At 40.9% G+C, this 22,896-nt stretch overlaps 1 protein-coding gene across 5 annotated transcripts in view; it reads right to left on the bottom strand.

Moving 5' to 3' along the window:
- Positions 1-22,896, bottom strand: part of itprid2 (ITPR interacting domain containing 2) — a 141,893-nt gene that overhangs the window by 66,208 nt on the left and 52,789 nt on the right. For all 5 annotated transcript variants that reach the window (XM_048534652.2, XM_048534653.2, XM_048534651.2 and 2 more), the window contains exon 2: positions 5,845-6,074. In XM_048534652.2, the coding sequence (XP_048390609.2) occupies positions 5,845-6,034 (190 nt within the window). In that variant the 5' untranslated portion in view covers positions 6,035-6,074. The remainder of the gene's footprint in view (positions 1-5,844; positions 6,075-22,896) is intronic.

A 22,896-nucleotide genomic window follows, 5' to 3' on the forward strand; every position in this document is an offset into this window, starting at 1 on the left:
TTGCTACATTAAGCACATTACAGCATTAAGAATACTCAGGTGTTAGTCAGCAACAGCAACAAATTCTCACACAGAGAACCAGTCACCGGCTGGGAAAAAAACAGCATTCCAGAAGAAATCCTTCGTGTCAGAGCTGGTAGGAAGTGCCGGAACCAGTGTGGACTGGGAAAAGGGTAAAAACTCGTCAGACTGGGAAGTGATGGAGTCCTTAGAGAACAAGGAACTGTGGAACCAAACTGGAACTTCATGAGTAAAGTTTCAAACCCCTATGGGCAAGTGGAAAAAAAATTAAAATACTGATGCAAAGACCTGACTAGGAGGATAGAAAAGGAAAAAAAAAGTACTTTCTCTTAAAAATCAGCTGATGCAGTTCCCATAATTCAATATTGACCATTCTTCAAAAAGGACTGTGTTGGCTGTAAAGTACTTTGAGATGTTGAATGATCATGAGAGGCACTATTTAATTCTGACTAATTTTCTCTTATAACCTCACAATGTCTCAAAAGTATTTTACAGCCAATAAAAATCTTTTGAATGGTAGAATTATGATTTACATGTCCTAGGAATACTTGTTTATTTTTCTGGGAATTGGAATTTTGAACTGAAGATAAATGAGGGTGCGGGGGTGTGGGGTGTGGGGGAAATAGGGTTTGAGAAAGTTTCCCCGAAGAAAATTACAATTCAAATGATTGCCTACATTTACTTGGAGGCCAGAGTTAGAAGTTGGAAGATAACAATCATAAGATGGTCCTCTCTTGGTTTCTGGGATCGCCACCAAATCTTTAACCCTTCTAGCTATCTGCACTTCTCTCAGTATGGCTTGTTGAATGCCTCTGATTTTGGCTTTGCTCTCAGCTACATTGGCTATAAGCTTTGTAATTCCCTTTTACAACCTCTCTCCCTCTCTTTCCTCCTTTGAGGTGTTTTCTAAAGTGTTCCATTTTGACAAAGCTGTTGGTTATCGATCCTACCACTCCTTAAATTGATGTCTACGTTTTGCTTTATAATACTCCTGTCTAACACTTTGAGGCATTTACTGCGGTCAAGTAAAAACACAGGATAAGGTGCTTCTCTTTTTTTAAAATGGTATGATGGGATCTTTTATAATCATCCAGACAGTTGTGAATTCAGTTTAATAGCTCATCCAGTACATACTGCTGTTATCACAGATACCTAATTTTTGTGAATTTACAAATTTTGAATTTGGTGCATCTCCAATGGCAAAATGAATTGTGCTGTCTCATTAGCAATGTTTTAGTTTGATTTGTCCAACCATTCCTCTCTCCCATGCATTGAAAAGATAGCAAAATTAAGGTCATTTTAATGATGGCAGAGTTCATAAACAGGACATGGAGAGATAGCAATGCACTGGCTCTGTAGCTGCTCTGATTAGTGCATTAGACACTTTACTCTGACTTCTAATGTCAGTATATCTTTTAGATCATTTTGGAATACTTTCTTCCGTGTTAGTATCCGTTGTCCATGTTGAAAGATCTGAAATGTTAGGGACAAGACACTCCAAATTCTGAGACTGCTTTTGCACACCAGTTTGCTCACAAAGGCCATAAACCAAGTTAGTCAGAATCAAAGAAGTTTGCTAAATGTAAGTAAATACATTAATTAAATATATTTTAAGTTAAGTTAGTTTAGCTGTGTGACTCATTCAGGACATGACTTTGCATTAATTTTGAACAAAATTTTCAGAAGCTGCTGAACTAGCTTAATCACTTACATCTTGTTGTTATATTTGTCCTTTGAGGATATTAAGAATTGTACTTTTTGTAGAAACAATTGGACTTGTAACTCAACGTGGAAACATTAAAACTTACAAGTTTTTAAAGAGAAAGTATCCTTCGACCCTCCCAGTCAGGTCTTTGCATCATAATTGTAATTTTGTTTTTCCACTTTGCAATAGGGATTTGAAAATTTATTCATAAAGTTCAGGTTTGGTTCCACAGTTCCTTATTCGCTAAGGACTCCATCACTTCCCAGTCTGACTAGTTTTTAAGTCTCTTCCTTGTCCACTCTGCTTCCTGCACCTTCTATCAGCTCTGACACAAAGGTTTGCTTCTCGAATGCTTCTTTTGTCCTACTGGAGACTGCTTCCCTCTGTGAAAATTTGTTGCTGTTGCCGACTAACTCTCCGGTATTCTTAAAGCAGTAATGTGCCACCAATTACGCAGTAAACTCCCACGAACACAATTGCAATAAAGGCTAGGTAGTAATTTGCATTAATAATATTAACTGGGGACTATTGGGTGATATCCTCTGCGTCCTCAGCAAAGCTTAACTCCCTGTTCTTCTTTAAAACAGTATGATGGGATCTTTTATAACCGCACAGTCAGCTGTGAAATTCAGTTTAATAGCTCATCCAAAAAAAATACAAAAAAACCATGCAGAAATGCCTCGGCGCAACGGTGTCAACTTTGACTTGTGTGTTCAAGCCCCATACTGTACATGGGTGTGAAAGTGTTCATACAGAGAAGTGCAATAAGCACCACATTACAGGCAGAAAAGCTTCAGATTTCAAAGGAGTCAGATCTTACACCCAGCCTCTAAAAATCCCCATTACATCAATGCAATCTGTAACTAGTTGCTATCACTCGAATAACTATCTTTTGTTCAATAGAACAGCCTCTTTTAGTTTAAATAAATTTCCTGTACTGTACAAGACTGAGCAGGGCCTATAGACCTTTACGTTTAAAAGGAGGATGGTAGCAACAAGGCTACCATATGGTAAGGTGTAGACTTGGCTTAGCTAAAACATAAAACACTTTCGACCCCAAACCCTGTGATTCAAAAGGTGACAATGCTCCTAAACAATGCCACAGCTGACAGATACGAGGGGCTACATAAATCTGCCTTTCTTTCCTTTAATTTTCCAGCTTGTATTTGCAAAAACAGACAAAACGGACTCAGAAACCATAACCACTCTCCCCTACATCAAAGACATTTCCGAAATGACTGCCAGACTACTCGGACCTCTTGGCATCAGGGTAGCCCACAAACCCACCAACACACTAAAACAGCAGCTAATGAACTTAAAAGGCCCTATACAGACAACAAGCAAAACAAACGTCATCAACAAAATACCTTGCAGGAACTGTGACAAACACTACATTGGACAAACTGGCAGGAAGCTAGCCACCAGAATACATGAACATCAACTAGCCACAAAATGACATGACCCACTATCACTGGTATCCTTACATACAGATGAGGAAGGACGCCACTTTGATTGGGACAACACATCCATCCTAGGACAAGCCAAACAGAGACACGCACGAGAATTCCTAGAAGCATGGCATTCCAACCGGAACTCCATCAACAAACACATTGCCTCCAAATCAATCTACCATCCCCTGAGAAAAAGAACAGGAAAAGACATCACCAACCCAAGGAAACCTAACCAGATAAATAGAAAGCGGAACATAACATCAGCGCTTCAGAGGCTCACTGATGATGTTACCTAGAATGGTGACGAAACGTCTGAAAACTAACCTTCCTTTCTCTTATCATCTATGGTATGAACTATATTCCACCCAATTTGGTGTCCTTTATAAATTTTGAAATTATATTTCTGATTCCAGTACCACTATTAGACTTTGTAAGATAATTATGTTTTAAACGTCAATTTACACTTAGCAGAATGCCCTGTAAAGACGGATGATTTGAGTATTGAGGGAATTCTGCCGAGAACAGGCCCATTCGATTTCATTGACAAGGGGACAGGAGACCTGGGTCAGCTGCAGTGATGTCAGGTGTGAGCTTTAGTGCCTTCAAAAGAAGCTGATCTTATCGGACTGTGACTCCCAGAGCTGGTGAGACCAACAAGGGGAAATAAGGCCCACTATGGGTGTTGCTATGCCAGTTAGAATAAATGGCTGTTTTTTGTTATAACCACCAAGCCAAGGCTGTATGGATAAAATCCAAGGGTTGAGCAATGTTAAAGACCATAAAATTGTCAGAGAAAATTTGCATTAGAAGTCCATTTAATTATGTTCAAAGAGTTGAATGAAAAGGGATGTTATTTTGAAATTATATTAGAATGTATATATTGACAAAGCAGGGAGAGGGGGTTCTATTCGTTCTAGGAGGAATTGGACTTAAAACTACACATCTACAAAAGGGTACAGTCTAATGTATAAATACTACATGGCCTTTTCTGTTGTGTTAAAATGGGTGGAGTGGGGGGGTGGGAGGTGGGAAAGAGTTTTTCGTCATTTAGTCTATTAGTTGCCTGTGAAGTAACATTTAGTTAATATTAACCTTGGTGTGCTTATTTTGATGACAGTCTGTTTGTGTAGGTCACGAGTAAATATGTAACTGTTTTAAAAGTTTATTGGTCCCTCTGGGGAATCAACAACCACAAATTGTATATGTAAATTGTTAATAGCAGTCCCAGATCCAATCCTCATGGATCCCCTCTTCCATCCTGCTACCAGTTTGATGAACCGTCCACAATCCCTATTCCACGTAGTCTGCTACTTGACACCAGGTTTCTTATGCCTTGACCTTAGTTATACATCTTCAATCAACACCTTATCAAAGGCCTTTTGGAAATCCAGACTTACTATTTGTGCTACATTACTCTTATTCATTCTTACTGTTACTTCTTTCCAAACAAAAAAAATCAAAAATATTGGCTTTTCCTGTTAGGATCAATGATGACTATTAGTCATGCTTTTCTGTGGCATATTTGATTAAGATTTCATTTCTTTCCTACTGCTGACATGGAGCTATTTGGTCTCCAACGTTCCCAACTTGTCCCACGTGCTTTTTAAACACAGGAGCCACATAAGCTGTCTGCCATTCTTCGAGCACTATTCCCTTCATTCTGTTAATATGAGTGATTTCAACTGTTGGATCTTGGTGGAAATTCCTATCCGTAGTGTTTACTCATCATCTGGCAGAACAAGCAGCCAAACTATACTCAGACAGTCACGGCTGACCTAGCTGGTCACAAAACCAGAATACCAGAGTGAATTTTCTACGCAGAGCTTGCTTTTGAAGTACACTGCTGTGGTAGTTACAAAAAGCAGTAACGAGGACATTGTGAAAGCTTTCACTTAGGGATTTTGACATTGACTTCATTGCCCATTATCAGCTTGTGCATGATCTCTGCATTTGACGCAATCAAGCAAAAAGGCACAGAAACCGACACTTTGGTCCAACTCGTCCATGCCGACCATGTTTCCCAAACTAAACTTGGGACCAAGCACACAGAGTCAGAAAGAAAATGCAAAGAGATGAAATCCTGAGCCAGCACCTGAATATCAATCTCCACAGTGCCCTGTCCAGAATGCAGCAAAGCACTGCAAGGCACATTGGCCTTGGCAGTCACAGGTATATCCATCAGTATACTGCCAGACACTGCATATGAAGAAGATGGTCATCTTCACTTTGAAAGATGAACTAGATCAAGCAGTAAGTAGCTGTTTCAGAGACAACGTTCCAATTCACATTGAATTTAATCAAAGAAACTATATCTAGCCGATGAGCTAGTCAAAAAGCTAATCACTGGTACATTTTAAATAATTTATTTCGAGATTATTTCCGCAATCCCTACTTGCCTCAAGTCAGTACGACTGGTGGTTTTCTGTACTATTTCATAAGGGAGGTTAAAGATGTTGCACATTGGAGTGGGACCAAATACCTACATCAACAAAGAGGCGTGCACACATCTAACCAATGCCGGCAATTCCAGATAGTTAGTTGAAGGTTTTTTTGAAATGTTTATGTTCAGACTACACAAAGAGAAAATCAACCTAATTAACCATGCGCACAGTATTCATTCAATCAAGTACACAAATCTTACATATCGTATGCAACAGAAACTCCTACCTTCAGACGATGGTCCAGACAGGGACAGATCTGCTGGTCTGTTTTCTTCTGATAGCACAGTAGACTCTGCAACACACCCATTTTCCGTCTCAGAGATTTGCCAAGAGTCTCTGCTTCTTGCCCAAGCCTTCCTTTTATCTTTTGCATTTCTCCAGCTATGTGCACGTTCAGATAGAACTGCCTCATCCATAGCTGCAATTACACTTTTATTTCAGTGAAAAGAAATCAACCTGCAAGTCCAGAGCAAAGAATAACCATTAATACACCAGATCATCAGAAAAACAGAGTTTCAACATTGTAACCTTTCCAGTTATCTATTCTAAAGTAATAACCTAAAGTTGCTAGTAGCAGGAATGTCCCACTTCTGTGATCCCATATAATAACATGCCAGCTCACCAGTGTATCGTTGTTTGTTGATGTTGACCTCAGAGTATTGCAGGAAAAATATGTTTTGTCAAAGCTTTTCACATCATTATCATCACAACCATTCACAAGAGTACAAACTTATGAGAAAAACAACATTTACACTGTTTGAGAGGAGAGTGTTGATTAGTTGGCAAGTGGACACTGATTGGTAGAAGTGTTGCCATGTAGAACGTATCAGTTAATTATAATTGGAAGTTAACTGTCAGGCTTTCTTGAAATTTTAACATAGATGTGTTGACTCTGACTGGTCAAGGCAGTGACCAAGAAATAAGTTGGCAGCAAGTGGCTACCTGTTATCTTGTTAAGTTTGAACAACAATACTCAGCCGTATCTGCGTTTCAGGATGGTTAAAATTTCAGTTTAGATAAATATCCCATTTTCTGTCCCATTCCTGGACATGAGCAGATAACAGTGTTGCACATAGTTGAGAAAGGGTTAATAAGTGATTGCATGTTGGAAGCACTTTGTACTATAATGGCGTCTTGGGGACTGAGACAGAGTAAAGAAGAAACCTGTAGGGGTCAGACCTGAGGCTACTTTGGTCCTAACAATCTCTATCGTAATGCAAGTCATGTTCGTAACCTGGAAATAGTTTCAGTGAGACAATAAATTAAACAATTGTTTAATCAACCAGACACTTCTACTTTAACCTGGAAAGTTGGATTAAAGGAACCCACATATAAAACACAGTGGCAATGACTGATCCCTGCCACAACAAAATTGCCAGACACTACACAATCCTTCCACATAGTGCAAACTAAGTGAAATTAGAATTTTAACTTTCTACAAAATCCCCAGGAGAGAAATAAAAGACACATTTGTGACTCAGAAGACAAATTAAAGAGATACTGCTAAATGTTGATGACAGAGAACCCCACATCACTCACTACAGAAGAACGCTTTCGGAGATGCCACAAAAAGCAGTTCAGACCAGAGAGAAGGCATACAAGAACAGAAAGAGCTCTGCAAATCCATCGCAAACATACAGCCTGCATCATGAGGTAGTAGTCTGAGGAACAGTCCTGAGTCAGAGCTGAGTTGATGAGGCAACCATACATGAAGAACTGTAGGAGTCAAAAATAAAACTGCTTGTACTAAACGGAAAACCTCAAATGTGCAGTAATTTGGTCATCATGAATGAATACCATGAGGCAGGGCTGAAAAACACTTCAAAGCCATGAGCAAAAACTGCTACATTCTGGGAGCAGACGGCTGGAGTAATTGTTAACCAAACCAACTTAAACCGGGTAAGTATTGAGCAATGCAAAGCAGTATGCAATTCTGGTCTTTTCAGGGGTTGAGAGCTCAACTGGAGTCACGATGAAGGTCTGAAATGCAGGAGAACCTCCACTACAGCTGAGCAGTGTGGAAAGATGTCTCCACTATAGCTGGGCAGCACAGGAAACCCCACAGTACACAGCTAAGCATGGGAGAACTGCTATTACTGTGGAATAAAAGGCTTTAAAATGATACAATAGCAAACTGCATTAGGAAATAATGCCAGAAATAGCTTTGACAGGATGATTTCATTTTAGGTGAGCTAAATTGAAAGTAAAATTGGACAACCTTGAAATATAGAGTAGCTTTAAACTGTGAATGAAGGCAGAAATTAAACACGTAAATACTCTTCTGCACACATTTGCAAGTATAGCATATGATTTTATTGCTCAAAGGGTAGATGAAACATCAGACAAATCTGAAGAGGTATTCAAACCTTTGGCGATTATTTCAATGTGTCAGAACTATTAAAATTCTTGAAAGGGCAAGACTTAACAAAACAATGAAATATCCAGATTAATGCATGAATAATCTCATTCATAACCTTTACAGACTAGTGCAGAAATGCTATTACAGTGATATAAATGCCAGATTCATGAGAGACTGGGCTGTTGTAGGCATTTCTGATGAGCTTTTGTCAAATCTATTGAAGAAAGCCAACGAGAAGGAGAGTGAACCAAAAGAAGCCAGAAGCAAAACAGATCAAACCTAAGAGACAATAATTCTTAGCACAGCAGATCCAAAAATTCTATTCATTTTGTCATATACAAGGCGTAAAAGACTAATAAGGTAGGCCAATGCGGTGTGTAGGACAGGCACCAGACACTAGTTGCCGTTGCCAATGCCAACGGTCTGGAGCAAGCAGCTTCACAGCAGCAAAAAAGCCAAAATAATTCTATCGCAAATAAGTCATTTGAGAGTACAGAACTTCATTACTGCTCACACCAGCCACATTTTGTCAAGATTTTGGTCTTACATTCACCTGGACATTTCCAACAGATACAAATTCAACATAAAACTAATACTTATACACAGCGAGTAGACAGTAAAAGTATACTCTGCCTTTATTGTAAGAAACATTGGGGAGGCGATGGCCTAGTGGTACTATCGCTGGACTATTAATCCAGAAACCCAGATAACATTCTAGGGTTTGAATCCTGCCATGACAGATGGTGGAATTTGATTTCAATAAATATCTGGAATTAAGAATCTGATGGTGACCATAAATGCATTTTCAATTTCAGGAAAAACCCATCTGGTTCACTAATGCCCTTTAGGGAAGGAAACTGCCATCCTTACCTGGTATGGCCGACATGTGACTCCAGACCCACAGCAATGTGGTTGACTCTGAACTGCTGTCTGGGCAATTAGGGATGGGGAATAAATGCAGCATCGCTAGTGATGCCCTCATCCTGCAAATGAATAAAGGAAATAAAAACAAGGCCAGCTGATGATTTAACTGACTGCACCTGCTACAACCTTTGCCTGTAAATGCACCAGAGCAGGACACAGCCACATAAAAGCAGGAAGGCTGAAGAACAAGCCACAGAAAGAGATCATTCGAGAAGAACCATCTCTCGTAGAAGATGAACCTCAAACATTCCTTGGGGAAGTCCGTGACCTAAACCAAACATTTCATTATGGAAACATTCACATCAATGGGTATCTCATGAAATTTCAAGTTAGATACAGGAACAAGTGTTACAGTTTTGCCAGATGGAGTGTTCTAGTTAACAATATACTACCTACAATCCAATGTTCAGCTTCATGGTACAGAATCATCTTACTTAAATATGAAAAGGTATGCTACAAGCAACTCTCCAACACCAAATACCTTTGGGTATTTCACAAACAAGAGTTCCGTGTCCCAAGAAGAGCAGTTATTTTGACCTCAAACTCATTCAAGAGGTGGAAGTGGTTAAGCAACAAAATGTCAAGGAAAAGCTAGTATAACAACATTTTCCTAGGCTCCCCGAGCCCCTAGTGGAACATAGAGAATAATTTCCTAAGTTTAGTTATACTGGAGTGAAAAAGAATTGTTTTGCACTAGTGATAAAATGGGAAGCTATAACTTTTTAACTTGTTTATGGGATATGGGTTTTGCTATCTAGGACAGTAGTTATTTTGTATCCCAGGTTTCAAATCAACCACATTATGGCTGTTCAAGGCAGAAGAACCCAAACAGAAAAACCCAAACAGAAAAAGACCAGGGACAGAAGACAGGCTAAAGTTGAAACGTCTTGAAGAGTACCCCCGCATTATGTCTTATCAACCAGAGGACAGACAGGTAATATCACATATACACATACATACATACACAAGAATAATATAATTTATGTAACTACAGTATTTTACTAGTACAATAAAGCATTGGGATTGTACAAACAGAAATTTGACTTTTGGGGCTGTTACTCGTTATCGCTGGCAAGCACATAGCACATGCTTCCAGACACAGGTCAACAAACTGAAATGTTTTCCACCACTATCAAAACTGAAGTAAGTTTAAATTTCAAGTAGCAACACTGTTTGTGTCAACATGGAAGCAAAGAGTTCACGACTGAACCACTGACACCATGAGAAAGGGCAGATAGTAATACACAATGACTGCTTCACAACTGAATTCCAACAGATTGTCACACAGTCTGGTGGACAAACATCTATTGCAAATTCAAGGCAGCAATTAGGTGTTGAGGCATTAGCAAGGGACAAGTTCAAGCAAATCCAAATAAAACATGTTTGGCAAGAGTAGTGTAAGGTTCAGATCGTCTCAAACTTATAAAATCAAAGCCTTGGGGAAATGTGGTCATAGTAACTGGGCAGCATGGTGGCTGTGCTTAGCACTGCTGCCTCATAATGCCATAGGCCAAGGTTCGTTTCGACCCTTGGACAACTGTCTGTGTTGAGTTTGCACATTCCCCCAGTGTCCATGTGGGTTTCCTCCGGGTGCTCCAGTTTCCTCCCATGGTCTGAAGATGTGTAGGTTGGGTGGATTCGCCATGCTAAGTTGCCCATAGTGTGCAGGGATGTGCAGGCTAGGTGGGCTAGCCATGGAAAACACAGAGCTACAGTGATAGAGTAGTTGGGGGGGGCGGGGAGGGAGGGGGGTGGAGGTGGCGATGGTGCTGGTTGTCTGCATAGGACACTCTTCACAGGGTCATTATGGACTCAATCAGTTGAATGCCCTGCTTCCACACTGTAGGCATTCTATGATCCTAATTGAGGAAAATAAACATTGGGTGGGGAAAATGTCGTACATGGATCTTGAAGAGTTAGAACTTCTTTGAGTGCAACCAAGCACCCAATTAAATCCGAGACTCTTTCAGAATAAATAAACAACCCATTGGCAACAGACCTGGGTGTCCTACCAGTCGCCACATGGGTCACACTCACAGAACGAGGAAATAGTTGCAATAAACTTCTTACTATTTGCTCATTAACAAAGTACTAGTTAGGCCAAAAAAAAGGTAGATATCCTAATCAAATTAGGCCCCTGTGGGCTCGAAGGGAACCACACATGCCAGAAACAATCTGCCACCACAATGTAGCTCTGTGAGTGTTGTGCTATTTGGTGTGACACCTTGTGAGTGAGAATTTAAATTGAGGTTCCATCTGTCTGCTGTGGTTCAGGCAAACGCTGAAAAAGCCATGTTACGATTTGAAGTGTTGTCAACTCAAATAATAATATTACAAATCAACGTTGTTTCTCACAATGCAGTTTATGAAATCCTGCCGTGAACAAAATGGGTGTTCCACTTGACTAATAAGTAAAAGACATAACTACTTTTCTGAAGAAGGGTCCAGTCCTGAAACATCAGCCTTCCTGCTCCTCCAATGCTGTCTGGCCTGCTGTGTTCATCCAGCTCTATACCTTGTTATTTCAGACTCCAGCATCGGCAGTTCCTTCTATCCCTAACTACTTTGAAGCAATTTATGCGCAAGATGCATGGAGTAATTCCTGTGACAACAGATTCATGGGTGTTGGCCTTTAGTTTCAGCTATTCCAGTGTTCCTGACAACTTTCAGAAAGAGAAAATAATCAGTTACGTATCCTCAGGTAATCGAGTTTGAAGTGCTTTTTCTTATTGTAATAACTTAAAATGATAGCTCATTGTTAGATCACAAAGGGTTGTTTTATCATTTCTATTCTGGCCAACTGGGATATTTGGGTATACTCATTTATAGGCCAGATATGAATGCTGTTGTTAATTGAACTGACTCTAGTAAATTATTGAAAGAGCCAAATTAACATTTTTAGTTGTTATTTTGCACATTCCAAAATTGACAAGAATTGATTTTCAAGATTTGCTTTTAACCGCTAAAGAACGACGACCCAACTGCAGAAGCACTAGTTCATGACTCATATTTTTGCCTCTTTTGCATTATAAGTCCATTCATTAAATGGAAGTTATATGACATCAACAAGAAGATCTGTGCATTTTATGTAAGTGCCACTTATTCACATTTGACCAGCAGAAAAGCTGGCACACGTCTACAAACATAATTCACAGTAGACAGCCTCCCACATCAAGCACTGCTCCAAGACTCCAGAGTCCTTTTGTCACTGCTACTGTAAAGCAAAGTGATTGAAAACAGCTGCCTCCTGTAGACACAAATTCTTGTGGAATCAGGAATTTCCACCCACAAAGCACAGATATATAAACAACTTTTTCTTCTAACAGCAGCCACAGTATGATTTTTGAAGCAGCCCTGGAGCAATGTTACGTACAAGTGTGAGGGGAAAGTGGATCTGGAGCTAAGAGGCAGAAAGGCAATTACAGGCATTAACTTGCCAGAGAGAATGTCAACATGAAACTGGGTGTGGGGTCCAGGCGCAGTGAATGGAAGGAGTGTACTTGAGTTTGGCGATTGCTTGTGCCTTTGCAAGCATGATGAGTTGTGATGAGTCTCCTTATTACCAGTTCAGTGTCCGACGCAAATGTGAAAATAAATAATACCCCTTGTTTAAACTTCAATTTGTGAAAAATAATTTATTTTAACTAAAAAACGGGTTGGAGGGGGAGAAACGTTTGAAAGTAAACCACTCTGTCTGTGGACAGCAGGAAGGAAGGTGAGGAAAATAAAACGAGTTCAGACTCAAAACATTAACTTGGTTTCTGTCTCCACAAATGCTGCCAGATTAGCTGATTTTCTCCTGCATTCTGGTGTTTCTTTCAATTTATAACATCTGCAGCATTCTTTTTAGGAAGAAAAAGGGCTCAGTCTTTCCCTCTCCTAAACATTCATGGATCATATGGAAGCAGACCATACTACGTATGATTGAATAGGCAGCCCAAAGTCAAAAACTGTCAAGGGGATCAAGGGTTACAGGGAGAAAGCAGGAGAATGGAGTTGAGGAACATATCAGCAGTGATTGAATGGCAGAGCAGATGGGCCGAATGGCCTAATTTCTGCTCCTATGCCTTACTGCCTCATGGCCTTAAAGTGTGGAAATCCAAATATCCAAAGTACTTGATGTTTGATTTATTTCACATTCACTTTTGAAACCGATTGTCCTCAGTCCTGCATCCTACCCTACTTAATACAATACCAAACTAAACTGGAGAATGCTTTATTGTCATAATTACTAACAATAATAAAATCACATCAGACATAATGATACCTTGCTTACAGTCAAGATGATAAACTGACTATTTTCACATTTGAAGTTATTTCCAGAATTCCTACCAAATTACATAAATGATGACATTTTATTTCTTGTTTCATCTGGTACTGAACATGTAAATTTCCATTGCTCAGGAAGACATGCAATGAAAACGCATCTAGGAAATATTAAAAATTGCTAAACATGCTTACTGGAATTCAGGATTGTTTCTCATTTTGAGTCATTTTCCTCATTCTTTTGAAGCTTTACCCCAAATATAGAAATAGGCATGAACACAATAAATTAGAGACTGATCTTCATGTTAATGCAGCTGCAACATGGTGCCCAACGTGTGATAGCATTACATCATCAGAGAAATAGCAATTCACACCACTTTAACAATTAGCTATTTACATACCTAAAATACAATGCTCCTTTTAATGATGAACACAGAACACCAAATCTTTACAAACTTTATGTTTCATCTCAAAACAGCAATTTTAATGAGGTCCTACATTTTAAAAATAAACCTTTTTGCTTTAATCTGTAATGCATCAAATCACAAACAAGCCTTGACTGTTTTTTTAGTCTCCATAGTCAGAATTGGTCTAATGTCCTTTTTGTGACAAGGTTCTCCTTCCATTTCTGTTCTGGCTTACATGTGACCCTCGTCCACAGAAACGTTCAAACAAGCCATTCAGTGGTATCAAACTATTAGGGATCTTAAGAAAAAGTATGAAATCAGATGGATCAGCTGGCATCAACCAAGGCATTGTAAACAGTAGTGGCAAATTAGTTATTGTTCCTGCAAAATCCTTCTCTCCAGCATCTGGGGTATTGAACAGAATGATTCTGGACCAGCGGGGGAAGCAAGGCTAATGAGGAAAGGGCAGGAAAGTGGATGTGATAAGTGTTGGATCAACCATGATCACACTGAATAGCAAAGCAAGCTCGAGGGGATGAACAGCCTATTCCTGTTCCTATGTCTTATAGTCTATGGCTGTACAGTGCAAAAACTGAGAGCATTGTCTAATGCAAACAAGCACCCAGTTATCTCCAAGACTCTTTTCGAGTAAATGAGTAAACCCATCAGACTAGTCAAAGAAAAGCCTGATGTAACCATACTCCATGAATCTTATCTTAGAGTAAATGTCCCAAACACCACTACCATCATCTCTGGGTGGGTCCTTTCCCAGTGAATGTAGAGGTTCAGAGGGAGTTGGCCTGGGAATCCTCAACATTGTCCCCTGGCCTCATGAAATCTCAGAGCATCAGGTCAGCATGGGCAGGGAAACATCCTCTTGATTAATACCTCGCACCCTCCCTTAGTAGGTCAATCATTGCTTCTCCATGTTGAGCAACAACTGGAAGCAACACAGAGGGTAGTTGGCAAGGGCACACAATATACTCTAGGTGGGAATTTCAACTCCATCAGTCACACCATTACTGAATGAGCTGTATGAGTCCTAAAGCAAAAAGCTACTCTACTATGTCTGTGGCAGATGGCAAGAGAAAACAAAAAGGAAAGAAAAATATACTTGACCTTGTTCTGGGAGTGACGTTTGACTGTCCCTGTTCAAACAAGGGCCAACCATTGCACTAGAGGAGACCCTCCTGTTGTGTGGCACCATCACCATCTTCAATGATGGTGGAGGCCAGCATATTGGCACAAAAGAGGACGAGAAGGAGCTAGTGCTGAACGGTTGACCCATCTCTGCCTTCTCCTCAGGTCCCTGATCACAGATGACAGTCTTTAGCCAATTCTATTCACTTCATATGATATGACGAAATGGCCAAAGGACTGGGTACTGTAAAAATGAAGGGCCCTGACAACATTCCAGCAAGGGTACTAAAAGCTTGTGCTCCAGAATTAGCTTTGGCCATAGGCAAGCTGTTCCAATAAACCTACATCACTCAATTTTAACCAGAAAAGTGGAAAATTTCCCAGGTATGCTCTGTCCATAGAATGAAGGAGCAAATCCAACCAGGCCAATTATCACCCTGTCAGTCTACCTTTAGCAAAGTGATAGAAAGTGTCAGTCATCATCACCAATAACCGATTAACTGACGTTCAGTCTGGGTTCTTTGAAGGCCACTCAGCTCGTTACATGATTTCAGCATTGGTCCAAACATGGACAAAAGTGCTGAACTCCAGAGGCAAAATTAAAAAGGCTTCCCATGGCATAATTCAGTGAAACATGGCATCAAAGTTCCCCTGGGAATCTAGAATTATTGGGAATCAATTGAAAACTCTTCACTGTTTTGTTTCTTATCGTTTACAACTTCTACCATCTGCCATTGGCAGTATTTGAACCTGAATCCACAGAACCTTACCACGAGGTCAATATTTCCCCTGTAAATTGTTGGTGTGATAACAAAAAAGGCAGCTGTGGTAACTGGGGGTTAACCATCTCAGCTCCAGAAAATCTCTGCAGAACTTCCTGAAGGTAGCACCTTGATCCAACTATCTCCCACCACTTCAATGGCCTTCCCTTTATCATAAGATCAGTAGTGTGGATATTCACTGATGATTGCACCACATTCAGCACCATTCTTGACTCTTTAGATACTAAAGCAGTCCATGTCTATACGCAGCAAGACCTGGACAATATTGAGGCCTGGGCTAGAAAAAAGTGGCAAGAAATGTTTGCACCACACAAATGCAACCATGATCCCAAACAGGAGAGAGTCTAATCATCTCTCTGGAACATTCAGTGGAATTGCCATCACCGAATCCCACACTATCAACATCCTGTGGGCAACCACTGACCAGAAACTGAATTGGATCCGACATGTAAACACTAACTAGAAAAACACGAGATGCAGGAATATAGCAGCTAGTAATTCTCTTCCTTATTCCCAAAAGTTTGTCTACTGTCTAGGAGTAACAAATCCAGAGTATAATGAAATATTGTCCACTTGCTTAGACCAGCATAGCTCCAACAACACTCTAAACTTTAGACATCATTCAGGATGACACAACCCATTTGATTGGCACCCAATCCACCACTTACAAAACTCATTCCTTCCACCACTGACACATGGACCGAGACATGTACCATTTCTGAGATGCAATGCAGCAACTCATCATGTTTCTTTGGATGCATCTTCTGAATCTGTAGCATCTATCATGTACAAGAACAAGAACAAGGGCAGCTCTTTTCAAGTTCACCTCCATGCCACACACCATCCTGATTTAAAACAACTTTGCCATTCCTTCAGTGTTGTTGGGTGAAAACCCTGAAATCCCTTCCTAACAGTACTGTGGCATGGGTCCATTCCAGACAGACTGCAGAAGCTCACCACCATCATCTAAAGGGTAATTAGGAATGGCAAGAAATGATGGCCTAGGGGCAATGCCCAAATCCTGTGAACAAATTTGTAAAAAATACACATCTGTCGATGATGATTACAGGCACTAATGCATCCCTTACTTGTTGAAAACTTTTCACATTTCATTAGGAAAGGTGTCGAATATATTTTCTCCTTTGCTACTACAGCACGGGTCTGCAATTCTGGCTGCATCCTGATTTCTTCAATTCGAAAGGCAGGCGTAAAGGGCCAGGAGGAAGTGGTTGACTTTTAGTATTGCTAGCAGCTCAGAAACTTCCTGCATTTCTAACTTACTATCATTAACCTTTTCAAACCTTATAAACACCTCATAGAAAACAGCTATTACTAAAAGAAAATCTAAACTCTGCACTTTGAGTTGCAAAATTTATGTATATTTTTATCTAACGTGCAATATATTCAATTTATCAGCACAGTAGTTATCTTTGAAGCATGATCTAACTCATTTATTGGATGAAAATACTGCAGATGCTGTAAATCTGAAACAAAAGTGCTGTAACACTGACCACTGGACACTTTCAGCATGCCTTTTCTTAAAAATATTATCAATCCATTATTGTTGTACTTCAGGAGTAACATCCTACAGACTCTGTAGTGCAATCAGGAAGAATAGATTCTAGCTGTTTCTAAATTACAGATATAAAAGAAAGGAATGTATTGAAATAAGCTCAAAGTAAAAGGTTAAAACACAATAAACAATCATACAGAAACAGAACACCACAAATACAAGGAAATGCTGCAATTAGTTTCTGAACATGAAAGCACAAGTTGAGGTCATGGTCTACCGCTCTCAGGTATTGCGTGCAACGTCTTCCCTCAATCAATCACAGCTATCCAACGCCCCACACTACCAAGCTCTGCAAGGCATCCGTGCTTCCTACTTACTTACCCGGTATACCTTAGCACCGTCACAAACTACTGTGTCAGTTACTTCCATTTCACTTATAACCGCGCCCCTCCCCCACCCCCATCAAAACCCCCAACCTTCCCTCTACCCTGGAGAAAATAATACATAATAGGGCAGAAAGAATCACCACGGGTTGTGGAAGGCTAACATTCAGATTCCCACTCCCTACGAGGAAAGTATCTGGGCACTGACTGTTCAGGTGGTCACCTGGCTGTAGCCAAGCTTCTGGACTGATATCAAAGGCTGCCCTGCACTTATGCTGGGACTCCTGCCTGAAGAGTGCCTGCGTTGATGTGACTATCCTCACCTCCAGCTTTGAGATGCATTTCTTTGGTTGAAGTACAAGCAGGGTGCTTGTGGGTACACTGTGTAGGTCTAATATTGATGTAACTTGGCAACGTCCAGCAACAAACGTGCTCCATGATCGCTGACAACTACAACAAGCCACTTTCATTTTTGTCTGTGTTAAAATGCCATGCTGTGGGCATCCAATTAGGCGCAAAGTGAGTTTGCACTAGAAGAGCATGTGAGCAGCACCAGATGCTAGTCTAGTCCAATCCACGAACTGGGGCCCAGTCACTGTGCACAGAATGCCTTTGCAGCAATTTTCCAATGAGAGGCATCAGTGCACTCCAAAGTGCATTCTAAGCCAATTAGAAATGTACCGTGCTGAGGTAGAGATGTGGGTGTGAGTCAGATGACAGGGTCCATGGACACGGGATGCATTCAGCTGCTGCCGTGGGGGAGCATGTCAAAGATGGAGAAGCAAGCAGGGAGCTGGGGTCGCCAACACGGACTTTTGTGTCAGCAATTCTGAATGGCTAGATTCTACGCAGCATGGAGCAGAACAGGAAAGTGCACATTAACAATGGCAGAGATGATAACAAGCAATCATCCCCATTAATAGGAATCTCCATGCTCTCTGAAAAGAATCTCAACTCAACATCCAGAACTTTGCTGAAAAATGAAACTTGTGCTTAACAGTGACAAAGTCCTTGCCTGGCTTTTCCATGGTTTCCTTATCTCAGCCCACGCCATTCAGGGTCTTATAGGATTTTACCTTTCTCATCACCTCGCTACATCAAAACGAGATTAAATTTTGATAAAAAAGATAAATTTATTGGCAGGAAGACCTTTACTGTAGTTATTGTGAAAGGCCCTACAAGTGCTCAGCCTGCTCCAAAATAAATGTGCGTTTTAGGGTGCAAGGTGAAAAAACAAATTAATCAAAAGGATCAAGCTATAAAAGCAAAAGCAGAAGTTGCTGGAAAAGCTCAGCACATCTGGCAGCATCTGTGGAGTGAAATCATAGTTAACGTTTCGGGTACAGTGACCCTTCCTCAGAACTGAAAGCTGTAAAAGCTATTGACAGAAACCAGCAGCAAAATGTTCAACATTACTACTCCACTTGCCATCCTGATGCCCCTCTGAGTTAAATTATCGCTTTGTTTCCTTGCCACATCTCACATTCCCATCCAGCACTGTATCACCATCATCATCCTTGGGTACATTATTTTCATTCTCCAAGGCATTCAGAAATGACCGAGATACCAGCAATGATCCTTGCAAGCACTGCATTGTTTGCATCCTGCCAACATTAAAATGGGCCCATTTATCTCTATCGCTTCTCAGAGGCTGACAGACTTCAGAGGCAGGGGTAGCACAAGCAAGTCGTCCTGGTCAACTGTAATGAATCCAGCAATTCACCCAGTGTCCCTCAACAAAGGCTGTTGTGTCAATTTAGTTAACTTGCATATTCCCATGCCTGGCTTCATTATTTTGTTTTGAAGGGGTCTTTAATCACTGTATTCGAGACTTCCAAAAGTGAATCAAACAGCAGATACAAATCAGAGATTGAAGACACTTCATGTTAATTTCATTTTGAATAGGTTCTTGTTTATTGGTCTTTTCACGAGCTTGGCTCAACCTGCAGGTGACCACCACGACCAGTGTAAATCAGTATATTTCCTTCTCTATAACATGTCAGTCCATAAAGGTGTGACAATACTATGGGTTTAAGAAATGTATTTTGTCCAGTTTTGATTTTGAAGTGCTTTGAAGACAGAGGTAAAGAGCTGTCTATTGAAAGCCCACAAAGTAAACAGCTTGCGAGGCCTTGTTCTTTTTAAGAAAAGGTAGAAACAATAGAAGCAGCCTGACTGGGTGAGACAAGCTCCCACGGATCCAGGTCTTTAGTTTTAATTTTCAGTAGCATTTGCTGGGGTCTAGGTTTAGAAGCTGCAGGATATCCCCCCCCTACTTCTCTCTCTCTCTCTCTCTCTCTCTCTCTCTCACACACACACACACACAGACTGGAGAATTGACAGAGAGACAATTTATTCTACTAAACTTGCCTTTTGCAATGAGGGTGTTTATGAGATGTTACGATGTTGAAACAGTTACTGTTTAGTAACTAAATAAATCTAGTAGTTTGACCAAATCAGATTGTATCTAAGATGCAATGCCTGGCACTTGCTTTTAAAATGAGAAAATGTTAGGCTATGAATATTAAGCTATCTTCTTCACATATTTTGAAGTGGTTTGGTCTAGTCCATAACAAAAGATTCCAAGTAATAAAATCACATGACAGAAACCAAAAATTCATTTTTGCCACCATCATGAAATTACACCCAAAATTTTCAAATTGCTATAATGGGGCTTGAACTCATCAGGCTTGTATTTTGCTCTGGCCTTTGAGATACCAGTTTTGGTATTATTTCTGGGCATGAACCCCAAAGCAACATCGGCGTGCAAAGCTGAATGTGATGCCTGAAAGGATAGCTAATTAGAGGCCAAATAGTACGCTGACTGTACAATCTAAAACACTGGACAGAATCTGGAGGAGGGATAGTGAAGAGATAGCAGAAGCCCAGTCCAAGGTAGGGACCATCATTGCAGACAAAACAAAGAAAGAGGGCTCCTCAGCATCAAGGCCTCCTTCTAAAACCTAAAATCTAAAATTTATTTGATATAAACCAGCTAGACCTGCATCTGTAATGGGGTGGATGGGAGTGAAAAGAGTTCAACAACAAGGTGCAGTGGTACAGTTATATAGTGATATCACTGCAATGGTAACCCAGAACCGCAGGCTACATTCCAGATGCCTGGATTCAAATCCTACCACAGCAGTTGATGAAATTTGAATTACATACATCCAGGCATCAAAAGCGACCTAATGGCAACCACAGTTGATTGTAACTGAAATCCATCTGGTTCACTGGTGTCTTTTATGGAAATCAATCGGCCCTCTTTACCTGGTCAAGACTACTTGCGATTCCACATACACAGCAATGTGCTTGACTCTTAACAGCCCTCCGGACAATTACGGATAGGTAATAAATGTTGGCCTAGTCAATGCCTACATCCCACTGGCATGTAAAGTAAACAAGGCATACCAGGCAATAACTCCGACCCCAAATTGGTGCCAGCACAGAGCCCTTACTAACAGGTCTAAATATTTACCATTTGCAGACAAGGACATTTCACTCCTGAACATCTTTGGTCATGGCATGTATATCAGAACCTGACATCAGCCCAGCTCATCCCCGCTTCCTTAACCTGTTCTTCCTCTCACCTATCCCCTCCTTCCACCTCAAGCCAAACCTCCATTTCCTTCCTACTAACCTCATCCCACCCCCTTGACCTGTCCGTCCTCCCTGGGCTGACCTATCCCCTCCCCACCTATACTCTGCTCTCCACCTATCTTCTCCTCTATCCATCTTCGGTCCACCTCCCCCTCTCTCCCTATTTCTTCCAGAACCCTCACCCCATCCCCCTCTCTGATGAAGGGTCTAGGCCCGAAACGTCAGCTTTTGTGCTCCTGAGATGCCGCTTGGCCCGCTGCGTTCATACAGCTCCACAATTTGTTATCCCAGACAGGAGTGCTAGTCTCTGTAGACCAGCATGGCTCCAGGTCACTTTCCTCTAGGGATCAAAAATTCCACCCATGATCTTTGAATTATTCACCCAGACTTTTGAATTACTGGTTTGGTTTAAAAAAAGCCTGCATTCCTCTTCAAAATGTTACAATTTTGCAGTGTTCCTGCTGCTTTAAGTATTTTACTTAAGGAGGAAAAGACACAATTTGCTGTGTACATTTACTTTAAATTTTAAATTTGACTGCCGTTTCTCTGCTAAGTCCTGGCTGTGTAATACACCTCTTAACGAGAAGCTGACTTTTCCAGACAAATTTTACAACTAAGGCCTATGCAATCCCTTTAAAATAGTAAATGCTTTGCCAATCCACCTCTCTGGACTCAAATTAATACCACAATTATGGAGTCCCATTACTTCTAGGAGATAATAAAAATTAGAAAATTTTAAAATCTTGCTGCTCCTCCCTTCACTCCATCTTATTGAATGTCTCTTTTCCACCATGAATTCACTCACTGTAACTTGCCTACCTCCACAGCCCTTTCACAATTTGTCAACCTGACAGGCAAGTGAGGTAGGGTCAATGCACTGTGGAGCTGGAGGAACACAGCAGGTCAGAGAGCATCAGACGAGCAAGAAAGTCAATATCTCAGGTCAGGAGCCTTCATTAGGATTGGGGAGGGGGAAGGGAGCTTGGAAGTAAATAGGAGAGACAAGGGGTTAGGCTGGGGTAAGCTGGTGGGATGGTGATAGATGGATGCATGTAAGGAGGAAGTGGAGATCGGTCAGTGGGAAGGGTGGGGTGGATAGGTGGGAAAGAAAATGAACAGGTAGGATTAGGTCAAGGAGGTGGGGTTGAAAGGGAGGGTTGGGCACGGAATGAGGCTGGGGTCGGGGGGGTTGAATTTTGAAACTGGTGAATTCTATGTTGAGGCCATCAAACTGTAGGCGAAATAGAAGGTGTTGCTCCTCCAGTTTACATGTGGCATCAATGTGGCATTGTAGGAGGCCCAGGACGGACATGTCACTCGGGAAGTGGGAGGAGGAGTTAAAATGATTACCAACCAGAAGGTGTTATTGATTATAGCGTACGGAGCCCAGACGCTTCGCGACTCAGTCGTTGAGTCTGCGCTTGGTCTCAGCGAGGAGGCCACATCAGGAGCAACTAATATGGTAGACCAGGTTGGAGGATGCACTGGTGAGCCCCTGTCAGATTTGGAAAGTTTGTCTGGGGCAAGAGAGGTATAAAGTTGTTGCGCTGTTCATTCAGGTAGCTGATGCCATTTCTCTTCAGCAACATCACTGACAGAAAAATGTTGAGGTGATGGCTGCAGGACAGTACAACTAATGGGAGACATTGCAAGATAAACAGCAACTATAAAATGCAAAACATGGCAGGGGTGAGGGAGGAGTTTGCCAGATTAAATCATAACCTCATGACTAATTCCTGTTGTAAACACAATCATTGGTGATCATATGTTCATTAATACCTTATCAAAATTCAAATTACACATAGCACTTGAATTACAGACAACAGACTAAAATCTTCTAGTTTGAATGCAGCTTTTCATAACTTCAAGCGTAAGCTGAGTGACTGAAAGGTGTCATTATTCCA

Source organism: Stegostoma tigrinum, chromosome 7 (assembly GCF_030684315.1).
Source record: "Stegostoma tigrinum isolate sSteTig4 chromosome 7, sSteTig4.hap1, whole genome shotgun sequence".
NCBI lineage: Eukaryota > Metazoa > Chordata > Chondrichthyes > Orectolobiformes > Stegostomatidae > Stegostoma > Stegostoma tigrinum.